The sequence below is a fragment of the Balaenoptera musculus genome, chromosome 11 (assembly GCF_009873245.2).
Source record: "Balaenoptera musculus isolate JJ_BM4_2016_0621 chromosome 11, mBalMus1.pri.v3, whole genome shotgun sequence".
NCBI classification, from domain to species: domain Eukaryota; kingdom Metazoa; phylum Chordata; class Mammalia; order Artiodactyla; family Balaenopteridae; genus Balaenoptera; species Balaenoptera musculus.
This window is the reverse complement of record NC_045795.1, coordinates 55487928-55501411: the sequence shown is the minus strand read 5'-3', so window position 1 is coordinate 55501411 and position 13484 is coordinate 55487928. Positions and strand designations below refer to the sequence as shown.

General features: G+C 45.0%; 1 protein-coding gene across 1 annotated transcript in view; it reads right to left on the bottom strand.

The window, feature by feature from the left end:
- Positions 1 to 428: 428 nt before the first annotated feature.
- DCLK3 (doublecortin like kinase 3) overlaps positions 429 to 13484 on the bottom strand; it is a 32406-nt gene continuing 19350 nt past the window's right edge. Inside the window, exons 3-5 of the mRNA XM_036870165.1 lie at positions 5035 to 5167; positions 3626 to 3793; positions 429 to 987 (exon numbers count right to left, since the gene is read on the bottom strand). Coding sequence (XP_036726060.1) covers positions 794 to 987; positions 3626 to 3793; positions 5035 to 5167 — 495 coding nt within the window. The 3' untranslated portion in view covers positions 429 to 793. The remainder of the gene's footprint in view (positions 988 to 3625; positions 3794 to 5034; positions 5168 to 13484) is intronic.

Genomic DNA, 13484 nt, shown 5'->3' with positions numbered 1-13484 from the left:
TTGCGGGGCACAGGCTCCAGACGCGCAGGCTCAGTAGTTGTGGCTCACGGGCCCAGTTGCTCCACGGCATGTGGGATCTTCCCAGACCAGGGCCCGAACCCGTGTCCCCTGCATTGGCAGGCAGATTCTCAACCACTGCGCCACCAGGGAAGCCCCCAATGATTTCTTCTTTCCATTTCAGGCTGCACCAAATCTGATTTTCAGTAAGGCTAAAATGCTAGAGACCAAGACCAGCACATCCTAAACAGACCTGGCCAGTTCATCAAGGGTCCATCAGCAGATTTATACATAGTCACAGTGGTTTCGGGAGGCATGTCTGAACTATAACTCCCTGGCTCTCATCACCAGCATTAAGAAGTAATCAGAATACAGTTACTTCAGTCATCCAGAGCACATTTTAGTAACACAGAAGGACCACGATTCAGCTTCTTAATCTCACAGGGGGAGTTTAGACCCTGGTAAGCACCACTCATGTAGTATACTATGAACTTGATTACAAGGAGGAAGCAAAACACATCATTATTACCAAAAATTCCTCACTGAGAACAAGTCTCCCCCTCACCCCCCAAAAAATGTATTAAAGGATTCAAATCTAAAAATATGTTACAACATTTAACATTAAGACTCAAGTTTATTTTTTAAAATAAGCTTTAAAATATACTGAGTGTCTTCTCTCCTTCCCCTGATTCTCCAGTTATGGGAGGAAGGCTTTTTCACTGTTTTTCTCCTTGACATCTATCCTTTTCTCTGTCCCCGAGCAGAACCGAGGGCTGAGCGAATGCTGAGTCCGTGACTATGATGCCTGCTCTGCAGCCCTCGAGTGCTGGCTCCGGAAGTGGTTCTCGCTGCTGGGGGGCCCCTCCTTTTGTAGCTTTGCCCTTTTGGTCTTTCCAGCAGTTTCAATCCAGGGATGCTGAAGGACCTGGTGGGCCGTGTAGCGCTTTTTGGGGTCTACCACCAGCAACCGGCTCACCAGATCTTTGGCAGCTGTTGGAATGAGAGAAAGATGGAAAAATGAGATGGATGCAGGTGGTTTGGAGTTTTCCTTCCCCATACAGGAAATAAGGACACAAACTTTCCTGTTAGCACCATGGCTGGATCAGAGAACTTTCTGCCACGATGGAAACTTTCCATATCTGCGCTACCCACTTGGGACTACTGAGCATTTGAAATATGGCTGGTGCAACTGACGAACTGAACTTTTTTTTTTTTTTTTTTTTTGGCCGCACCGAGCGGCTTGCGGGATCTTAGTCCCCTGACCAGGGATTGAACCCGGGTCCTGGGAAGTGAGAGCACAGAGTCCTATCCACTGGACCACCAGGGAATTCCCTGAACTGAATTCTTATTGCATTTACTTTTAATTAATTTACGGTTACATTCAAAGAGCCACATGCAGCTAAGGGCTACCATGTTAGACATAGAGTCATGAGGTCAGGCCTGCAACTAACACCCATGGCGCCGCCCAGCCCAAGAGGACACATGGAGGCCACATAGCATACGTCTACATATTTAAAACTTGTAAATCAAACTATCAAGTTGTTAAATAAAATATGTCCAATCTTCCTTCCTAAATTGATAAATATACCTCCAGATTGACAAAACTGAAAAACATGGGCAAAGTAAATAGTAAATAGTGCAAATTCAAAATGAATTTCATTTTTTGCCCAAGACCATGACTGATTCTAGAGAGATGTGGTGACAGCTGGTGGGTCAGGTGGCAGACGGGGAGGAGAAGAGATTTCTCCCTGGCTCGCTGGCTCTCCCAGGCCAGCTCCCTGAGCCTCTTAACCAATTACTCAAGAATACATGGGAGGGAATTCCCTGGCGGCCCAGTGGTTAGGACTCCGTGTTTCCACTGCAGGGGGACACGGGTTCAATGCCTGGTCCGGGAACCAAGGTCCCTGCAAGCTGTGCAACATGGCCAAAAGAAAAAAAAAACCTGATGTAATAAAGGCATGAATGTATATATTTAAAAAAAAAAAGAATGCCTGGGGAAAAAGATACCCATGTTTATTTACCTTTATTGGGGGATGCCTCTTGTTCAAGGTCAGCTGTTCACCCACCAATTGCCCCGCTTGTATGGCCACTGTCCAGCCACCTCTTGAGCACGGAGACCACAGGATTTCTCCTACCCAACCCCGTTCAAACTGGGCAAATTCCACCCACAATGTACCCCTTCCTCATCCATCCCAGCATCACTCCTTCAAGGTGCTCGGAGGACTCAGGGGGTAGAAGCCCAGGTTTAAACGGAATTCTCAGTCTCACATGCCTGTGTGTGGACAGTTGGACACCCCACCAATATCTGTGCTCCCACTACGCCCCCCAAACAGCTGCTCCTTGGCACCCTAGGGCACTGTGGGGAGGGGCTGGGAAAAGAGGTCTCACAAGCCTTGGAAGTGGGCTTGGGCCATTTGTGCAGGAAATTCTGGGGTCCCGGTTAAGTGGTCTAGAAGGGGGAGCCTGGGCTCTGGTGGGGGGCACAGCCTTTTGTCCCCAGAGTGTCCTCACTTCTGGGGAGAGATGTAACCAGAGCAGGCCCTCTAAGGCATGGGACTCAGGGCAGGGGCCACCATAACCAAATCTAAGAACAGTGTTGCATAGAACTTTCTAAAATGATTTTTAGTCCTTCAATTCCCAAATTGCCACTGCCTTGATCAGCTCAAGACCCTTACTCTACGGGCAGCAAGCTACCCTCTGCCCACCTTATTTAAGTGGAAAAAAATGAAGCTCTTCCCTTCCCGCAAGCCCCAACCCCAGATTAGGAGCCAGAGCTGAGGACAAGGGAAGATGAATAACTTATCTTAGATGATGTGTTTAGGGGAAACTGGGGAAAAGGTATCACTCCTATTCTACTTTTTCAGCTAAAGACTCAAAGACTCAAAACCCCCAATGATCTAGTTCTCAATTTTACAAGGGCAGTGGGTAGTACATACAAATCAGTAGAAACAAGGGGGAAAATTCCACTTGGAAGGGCCAAAAAGGAGGAGGACCACACATGCTTCTGCTTCACTAAAAAGTACCTGAGACCTTCTCCCTTGACCTTCCAGAGCCCCTGTGCCCCAAGTATGCCCCCATAGGACCCTGATTATTCACAGGTAAAATAAGCATCTCCAGTCTGTCCAATTCCCAAACACTTCTGTATGTGAGATGGCAGATGGCTTTTCTTTTTTTTTTTTTGGCCGCACTTCATGCCTTGTGGGATCTTAGTTCCCCGACCGGGGATTGAACCTGGGCCCTCGGCAGAGAGAGCGCCAAGTCCTAACCACTGGACCGCCAGGGAGTTCCCTATGAGATGGCTTTGATCTTTCCAAATGAGGATTACACATTTCTGATATTTTTCAGTTTATTTTTCAGTTCTGAGGTTCTTTAATTGGCTTCAGGAAAAGTATTTGGTGACTACAACTGGTGGTGAGAATCTTTCGTTGTATCTCAAAGCAAGTCTTGTTCGGAATGCTATGGAAATCTACACCAATCTAGCAGGAAATAAAGGATGAAGCACAAGATGCTGACAGCCCAGGTACCAGAGCGGGTTCTCTGGGTGGCGTTTTACACATCTGACCTGATCCCCGGAGGGGCTCCAGCTCTCCATCCCCTTCCCTCCTGCCTGGGAAGACTCAGGTCTCACCGTCAGAGATGTTGTCCCAGTAAGGAGCCAGGAACTCGAAGTGGCCCAGCTGGATGATGTTAAAGAGCTCATCCTGGTCCCTCTCTGGGCTGCGGAATGGGGGGAAGCCGCACAGGAGGATGTAGAGGATAACGCCCGCGGCCCACATGTCCACCTCCAGCCCATAACCTGTGCAGTAGAGGCAGAGACACATTATCTCACCACTTTGGCTGCCATCTCTGTATCGAGGGGTCTCAAAAGCACACCAGACAACTCTGTGTATCCACCTTAATATCTCTACAGAGTCAGTGTGTTCAAAGTTTAACTCACCCCATCCCCATCTCCCAAAAGAGCTTACCTTTCCAACACCCTGTGTTAGTTGGTGCAAGCCCTACCATCTGACTTCCCAGAGTTCACGTAGACTATTTGCTTTCATTCCTCTCTTATCCAGCTCAGTAGTGCCTCCATTAAAATGTCTATAGTCGAGTACTCTCTTGTCCCACTGTCACCACGTTACTACAGCTACTATGCTGGCCACACCGAGTCCAGACTCACTTGTGGGGAATCCAGACTCAACCTACCCATCCAACTGCAATTCCCTCTGCTCCACTGAGGCTGGTCTTCTCAATGTCTCTACCACCCAACCTCCATGCATAGTCTAGTCTCTGCATGTTGGCTTCCCTGATGCTTCTGCTGCTGGGACAAAATCTCTCCCTCCTCCCTACCCCCAACCCTACAACCCATCCAGAGCCTTCCCATCTTTAACCATCATAGGGTGGCTAAACTGATTTCTCCTGGAGTGCAAGGATGGCTAAATAGGCATTCACATACTTGGAGCCATATAATAATAATAATAATGCTAATGATTTCCTTGTATATCCTTTACAGAGTGTGTCACTAAAATAGTCCATTGGACCCTCATACAATATACAGGCCTGTAATAAATATTATTCATTGGGTTTGAAATGGGACCTCCTTTTCCTTTAAATGCAAGGTTGGTAAAGGAATTTTTAAGCCAATTACCATAAGAACTGTTCCAACTGTCTCCATTAGAGGTAACCTTGGGTGAGTGGCCAAATGGCCTTGTTTGCTTGTGTTCCCCACCCAATTCTCCACCATCTTCCATCTCACCGTCCTGCCAACACACGTGCATGCGTGCGTGTGCACACGCGCACACACACACACACACACACACATATACCACAATCCCTTCTCTGTAATAAGGGCAGCCCTGGTGAGGAAAAAGTTCTCATGCTTTGGTCAAGAAGACCTATTTCAAATATTTCCATTAACATCCAAGTACAAGCTTAGTGCCAACTCTCTGAGACTTTCGACTGCTCCATGTTGAAAAATGTAAAATTTAAATGTTAAAAGTTAAACCTTGGTTAGTAAGTGAGCTGGAGTCCCACAGAGCAATGTGTAACCCTTACCTTTCTCAGAAAGAATTTCAGGAGCTACATAAGTCGGAGTCCCACACACAGTAAATATAGGTCTCACCACATGCTTTGCAAGACCAAAATCAGCCAGTTTCAAGGTGGTAGATTTGTCCTCATTTCGCTGAACCTGTAAGAAATCAAAATCCCCAAACCACCAAAATTGTGATGAGAACAAAGAAGGAAAACTAATAGGACAACAACCATGCAAGTTCAGGATAAGCAAACAATAAAACACAGGAGCTTATAGATTAACCCAACACTGACAAATCCAACTTGATCTCAGTGACACGTGCTCACTAAAGAACCAATGAGTTAGATTTTCTCTGCTGTCCAATATGGTAGCACCATATTGCCACAGATGGCTATTTATTTTAAATTAATTAAATTAAAATCTAATTAAATTAAAAATTCAGTTTCTCAGATGCACTAGCCACATTTCAAGTGTTCAATAACCATCCATGGCTAAGGGCTATTATATTGGACCGTGCAAATCTACAACATTTCCATCAGTACAGAAGGCTCCACTGGGCAGCACTGAGTTAGAACAAGGATCAATGATATTTCTGAGCACAGACTAGCTTTAATGAGAACTAGAAAATGCCTGTGGGTAATGCAAAGTCGGAGCAGAGGAAAAAAAGAAAGGAAAAAGAAGTGGGAATTGGAATGAAAAAGTAGACAAATAAGCAGTGGAGGCTAAAATTATATGGTTTACCTAGCAAACACTTCTGTCGTGCTTCTTTGATGCCAGGCGCTGTTTATAACATCTTACAAAATATTAATTCATTTAATCGTCATTGCAGTCCTGTAAGGCCATGCACATTCCCATTTTACAGATAAGGAAATGGAGGCACAGTTACATAGTAAATGGTGAGCTGGAGTTTGAACCCTGACACTTAGGCTTTAGAGTCTGTGCTTGTAACTGGTGTATGATGCCGAATCTTCCAGCAAAGGGTTATTTCTGTTGCAGGAGGCTGAGGAGGTCTCATCCAAAGGTCCCCAAAGAATCGGAAGCAGGTGGAACAGAGGCAAACCTCCACCATCAGGGGGCACAGCCAGCCATTCTCGACCCTGAGTTTTACCATGTTGTTACCAAAAGGGCTTTTGCAGTAAATCCCTCAGGCTGTGCTGGGCCCAGGAGTGGTCCCTCTTGGGGGAGAGATGGCCGTGTCCCTGGGAGCATTTCTGCTGTGTGGCCAAGACCTCCAGAGCATCTGCTGGGCTGTCTGGGTTTCAAGATTAAATGAATTAATATCATAATTTTACCCTCCACAATAGTTCACCTCTGCAGAGCAGGACTGACTTCACGCAAAATAGGAAGTAATGATAAAGAAAGTCAGCCTTGCTATCTTCCTCCTCCTCTTTTAGGATCTCCTCATCCAAACTGAGGGCCTCCTTCCCAGGCACGGCCCTGGTCCATCCTCTGCTGTCAAGGCTCCGTCCTCCTCCCCTGCTTTACCGGGCCCGCATCTCATGGTAGAAGCTGATGGCTCAGGCCAAGGTGAGCTGAGTGGTGTTTAATTTCAGCGCTATGGGAAACTCACTGGGATTAGCCTGGGTGATCTCATCCAAGTGAGACTCACTGGAGCCACCAGGGCTATAGGAGAAATTATCAACCTGTCTGCAGGTGCACGCCCTTGCATCCTGACTGGAACGGGTTCCCAAGGCACCGACCAGCACTTGCGGGGCTGGAGGGCATTAGGCAGGGCTCCGGTTCTCCCTGTGCTGCATCAGACCCACACCTGAAAATGCGGGGCGGGCAGCCACTCCCCAATCTCCTCAGCCAAGGGTAAGTGCTCCAAACCTGCTTTGGCTCCTGCCAGAGAGTTTACATCTCTGTAAGCAGAATGTGTCTTAACCACTGAGCCCAAGTCACTGCTGGGCAATCTAATCAATATCTCCATAATTAACCTAACCTAATGGAAATCACAGATGTAGAACTAAAACACACTTCTGCTTTGGTCTGTGTATCGAGACAGACGCAGCCCTAAAGGAGACTGGAGAGGTAATTATTAGAATAATTTACACTAGAAAATCTACTTTGGAAGGCAAGGACAAAAAAAATGTGTGCTGCCTTAAGTTTCCAGATGGACCACCTACATGAGTCCCATTTGCTGGGTGACTGCTGAAAAAATCTGTCCCTCACAAATATTTGTAAATATTCCCAACCAAATGATCAGCATTAAAAGCATTTGGCTGATTGAATACACCAAAATAAACTATGAATCCCTATGCAAAATGACTAGCATTTCCTTCCTCAAACCCCCCCATCCCCCCAACCCCCGATTCCAAAACCCGGCTCCACTGAGTCAGGAGCAGATGAAACATGATGGAGACTTGGTCTTTTATCTATTTTGAAAATGTATTATGTTAAATGTCCAGATGCTGACGGATACATTTTCAAATACCAAATCTGTTTTTAAAAATTATTTTATGGCCTTCCTAAAATAATATTACGCTGCTTCTTGTCTCCATAGCTTTTCTCTTTGAGTCTCAGGATGATGAGACCCGTAGCAGAACCCGAGGGTGGTTAGGATCCACAGAGTCATTTGTTCCTTCCGGAAAGTGAGAATGTTCTGTGTTTTTAATTCTTCTGTCTCCAGCCTCTGCTGTCGGGAGTTATGTAACATTTTTAAAAATTTATTTTATCTTTTAATTTATTTTGTTTACTTGGTTGCGCCAGGTCTTAGTTGCAACAGGCGGGCTCCTTAGTTGCATCATGTGTGCTCCTTAGTTGCGGCAGGTGGGCTCCTTAGTTGCAGCATGTGTGCTCCTTAGTTGCGGCAGGTGGGCTCCTTAGTTGTAGCATGCAAACTCTTAGTTGCGGCCTGCATGTGGGATCGAGCTCCCCAAGCAGGGATCGAACCCGGGCCCCCTGCATTGGGAGTGTGGAGTCCTAACCACTGCACCACCAGGGAAGTCCCGGGATTTATGTGACATTTTTCAGAGCTGTCAGTGTGACTTGAGACTTCTCATTTACTTCGCCTACATGAGCAGCTTAACTACATTTAGGGTCACACACTGACAGTGTGAATTTTGTTTTTTGTTTTCCAACAGGCACCTCACATTCTTGGCTTCAGAACAGTTCTTATCTTAATCTTGAATTCAAATGACTGACATCCTCCTGTAATAACTCTTCCTTCTGGTATTTGTGCAACTTTTTTTTTTTTTAATTTAAGTATAGTTGATTGACAATGTTGTGTTAGATTCTGGTGTACAGCAAAGTGATTCAGTTTATATATATATATATATTTTTTTTTTTTTCTTTTTCATATTCTTTTCCATTATAGTTCATTGCAAGATATTGCATATAGTTCCTTGTGTAGGACCTTGTTGGTTGTCTACTTTATATATAGTAGTGTGCCTCTGTTAATCCCAAACTCCTAATTTATCCCTCCCCCCACCCTTTCCCCTTTGGTAACCATAAGTTTGTTTTCTAAGTCTGTGAGTCTGTTTCTGTTTTATAAATAAGTCCATTTGTATCATATTTTCGATTCTGCACGTAAGTGATATCGTATGATATTTGTCTTTCTCTGTCTGAATTTCTTCACTTAGCGTGATCATCTCTAGGTCTGTCCATGTTGCTGCAAATGGCATTATTTCAGTCTTTTTTATGGCTGAGTAATATTCCATTTTATATATGTACCACATCTTCTTTATCCATCCGTCAATGGACATTTAGGTTGCTTCTTGGCTACTGTAAATAGTGCTGCTATGAACACTGGGGTGCATGTATCTTTTCAAATTAGAGAATTCATCTTTTCTGGATCTACACCCAGGAGTGGGATTGCTGGATCATATGGTAGCTCTATTTTTAGTTTTTTAAGGAACCTCCATACGGTTCTCCATAGTGGCTGCACCAATTTACGTTGTGTGGAACTTCTGAAACCATCAAAGTCTCCACCCAAACAGGAAACTTGTCTACAACATCTTCCCACCAGACTGTCGTTCACCACTGGTTGAAATCTCAAGATGGAAAAGATCCCATAGCTTCACATGGCAGACCATCCAGATCATAGTCAGATGAACTTGTGAGGAGGTTCACCCCACGTTGATCCAGAATTCCACCTCCACCCCTTTTTTCTAAATCTGCCCTCTGGGAAGGACACACCACTTCCAAAGATGGGAAACAAGTACCAGGATTCCCCCCAGGGTGCTTCTGGTTTCTCTAACAGGCTCCCAGGTGGTACCAATGCTGCTTCTCGAAGTTCACATCCGAGAATCCTCAAGCTTATCCTTATAGGATCAGGTCTCCTGACCCATCATCCCCTTCTCGCTCCTCCCTACGCTAAGTGTGGCTCTTGAACCAGCAGCACCAGCATCACTTGTGAGCTTGTTGGAGGTCTCAGGCTACCCCAGATCCACGGAACAGAACTGCATCTCTATGAGACCCCAGGGCGATTCTTGTGTACTGTAAAGTTCTAGATAATCCCTATTTCATTGACGCCTCTTTTAACAAAGAATGCCCAGAAATGAACACCATATACCACGTATGATTTGAACAAATCAGTGAGCCTCGGTACCCTCAGCTGACAGGCACTGGGTGACCATCAAGGCAAAGACCCCACTAAATGACCCACTTCGACGCCACAGCCCCAGTGCACACATCTGACCTTGCCCTCACCCCACATCTCCGTTTCTCTATCTACAGGTTTATCTAAATTCACTGCTCTGGGTCACATTCCTTCTGGGACACGTCTTCAATTGCCCTCTAACTGAAAGTGTGTTAGAGATTAATTTACATGGTACTTTAATGACTCTTGGTCCATCTGCATCCATCATCCCTTTTTCCAGCCACACCAAAGTACCCTGCTTTGAATCCAGACAATCTACATTTAAATGTCTTTTTTTTTTTTTTTTTTTTTTTTTGGGTTTTATTTATTTATTTATTTATGGCTGTGTTGGGTCTTCGTTTCTGTGCGAGGGCTTTCTCTAGTTGCGGCAAGTGGGGGCCACTCTTCATCGCGGTGCGCGGGCCTCTCATTATCGCGGCCTCTCTTGTTGCGGAGCACAGGCTCCAGACGCGCAGGCTCAGTAATTGTGGCTCACGGGCCCAGTTGCTCCGCGGCATGTGGGATCTTCCCAGACCAGGGCTCGAACCCGTGTCCCCTGCATTGGCAGGCAGATTCTCAACCACTGCGCCACCAGGGAAGCCCAATCTACATTTACATAAGCAGCCAGATCACATCTGGACAGTCTCAGAGCTTCAAAAGGAATCTTTCCTTTTCTGAGCCATTAACAGCCTCCTCTCCTTCAAGGGCACAACAATTTAAATGTGATCTTGATCAATGATCATCTCTGAACAGCAGATGGAAGCAGAGTACGGACCAAACAGCAAGCAGCTCCCCCTAAGAAAAGGGGTAGAGCTTATTTATCTTTGTCGACTTCTTACTTCATCCTTCATACTTCCTCTGGCCTTCTCCCTCCAAGTTTCCATTTCCAACTGGCCATGAGGACGGAAATGATCTTAGAAACCAATTCACATGGAAATGCCAATGCCTAAAATCAATTTACATTTCAACAGCAAAAGATAGCGTAATACAAAGAATGACTGAAAAAATCAGTGGGGACAAAGTTTTCCCAGGACCTGTCACATGACCGGCCTGTGACATGCCTTTGGTGTCTACACATCATCACCTCTCTGGCTCCTGTTTGCTTCTCCCAGGGCCCAGTCAACACCACACAGCACATTCCAACCTCTCCAAGGGAGCACATGCGGGCAGAAGAAGCAATTAACACTGATATTTCTTCAAGCTGGAAATTCTCATAATTAAAACTTTTTTTGCAAGGTTTCAGGAGTCTAAATAGCCCTAAGGGAAGAGGGGCACTAGCATCTTATCAGGAAATGTGATCACTAGAAATAGATAAGCTCAGTAATACAGGCCTAAAATTTTACTCTAGGGCCCAATTATCAGATATAAATATTTCTGCTGGTGAAAACAACATGGTAAGCTTGCTAGATCCATTAAGAGCTCCTAGCACATTCTGGAAGTCTCTAAAAGCAGCCACAATCAGCCATGTAATCAAAAGTTAGTTCTAACATCATCAGTCTCCTAAGTTTAGCGAAGTATTGATACATGCCGTAGCCATCCATTAAAGGAAGAAACAATTACTTTGATAATACAAAAGTCAGCACAAGAGCAGAACACTAAAGTCAACTAAAGAACATTACTTGATGGACAGTAGTCACCATGGTGATATTTACTAATATTAACTCTCAGAAGACCAGCCAAGTTTGCAACATAATTATCCTAACAGCAGGTTTAGAGATGACACCTTTCTAAACTCAGACAATGAGTCTATTGTCAAATCCAACACTCCCCAGATCTTTGCCTGAAAAACCACAAAGAACCGATGTTAGGTAGCATTTAAAGTCTGACATAACAATATATTCAATTTTACTCATCTGGAAAAAGGACAGACGATTTAGAAATGTGACAGGCCCACTCATTCTGAAAAATACCAGCTGACAGATTATCCACAAGACAGAAAAGATGTTACCCTATGCCACCAAAGATGGCTCAGATCTGTAGCTTTTTGCAGCTTCTGAAGGAGACTTACCACCACGAAAGAAAGTTTTTTATTTAAAAAAACAAAAAGTGGGCTTTCTTGCTTGGTGCTTTGTGACCACCTAGAGGGGTGGGATAGGGAGGGTGGGAAGGAGACAAAAGAGGGAGGGGATATGTGGATATATGTATACATATAGCTGATTCACTTTGTTATAAAGCAGAAACTAACACAACATTGTAAAGCAATTAAACTCCAATAAAGATGTAAAAAAAAATGATACAATAAAAAAAAGTGGGCTTTCTTTAAAATCAGAAAAAAAAGGGTCGAAATATCAATTACAATTAACACCAATAAACAACTCATGTATTAGACTGAAAAATTATAGCTCCGCTGCAGTTTTTCCTCTCTCTCAGGACACACACACACACACTTCACTGCCTTTAAGGGCACTAAAACACATATGAACTGACATTTAAATCCATGAAGGTATCGCCAAATGACTTCTCATAGGCAGCTAGCTTGTCCACACTAAATGTATTCCTTGCAATTTTTCATTTCCTGAAGCAAATCTCTCCATGCCATCTGCAAGTGCTGACTTTCTCCATTTTAAAAATTGCTGACAAGTCAGTCCCTTAGCACAAGTGAGAGTCTCTATTGCCCAAGAGATGGGCCAGCTCGACAGATTGGTTCCAAGACCCTGTGGAGAAAATGCAAGCTCAGATGACTGTCCCCAAAAGAAAACAATCCTATAGGGTAAAGGATCTCACTCCACATCCTCGAGAACGTGTATCACTGTTCTGATGCTTTATTAACCACAGGCCCAAAATGTGCTGCTCATGGGACCCACCCAGGCCTCTAGTCAGAATTCCTCCTGCTTACACAATTTGGTGAAAACATCAGAGGATCCATAAAGAACACCGCTCTGTCACGATTCCAAAGTGCCATTGTAAACAGGGTCCGGCACATCACACATGGGGAAAACCTGGGCTCAGACCCAAGAGACAGAAACAAAAAGCAAGTGAAGAAAGGATGAGGACACTTAGCTCATGCAAAAATGGAATTCCTGGGCTTCCCTGGTGGCGCAGTGGCTAAGAATCTGCCTGCCAATGCAGGGATAAGGGTTCCAGCCCTGGTCTGAGAAGATCCCATGTGCCGCGGAGCAACTAAGCCCGTGCTTCACAGGTACCGAGCCTGTACTCTAGAGCCCCTGAGCTACAACTACTGGGCCCAAGTGCCACAGCTACTGAAGCCTGCACGCCTAGAGCCCATGCTCCACAGCAAGAGAAGCCACCACAATGAGAAGCCCGTGCACCGCAACAAAGAGTAGCCCCCCCTCGCCGCAACTAGAGAAAAGCCTGCACACAGCAACGAAGACCCAACACAGCCAAAAATAAAATAAATAAATTTAAAAAAAATTTTTTTAAATATGATTTAAAAATGGAATTCTTAGGGAATTCCCTGGTGGTCCAGTGCTTAGGACTCGGCACTTTCACTGCTGTGGGCCTGGGTCTAATCCCTGGTCAGGGAACTAAGATCCTGCAAGCCGCGCAGTGCGGCCAAAAAAACCCAAAAAACAAAAATGAAATTCTTCAAAGGGAGATTTATTCCCTGGTAATTCAGACCATTCAGTCAACCAGTCAATGATCTGCAATTCTATGAATCTGGACAAAAACAAGACTGCTTGATTTAGGGGTCAATGTAGACCTCACTTCACCAGATAATTAGCTCAACTCACTCAGAGTTTCATTCTGCTTGTGGGAGCAGCTTACAGGCAGATGAATGTACTGGGATGATGTTTCCAGGCTGGCTCTACAGCCATGAAATTAAAGGAAACAGGTTAACTCCTTTCCCCTCCACCGCCCTCCCCACCAAAAAAAAAACTGTGGCTCATGAAGATCACTGTCTCCATTTACTACGGCTTCATGTGCAGCAATCTG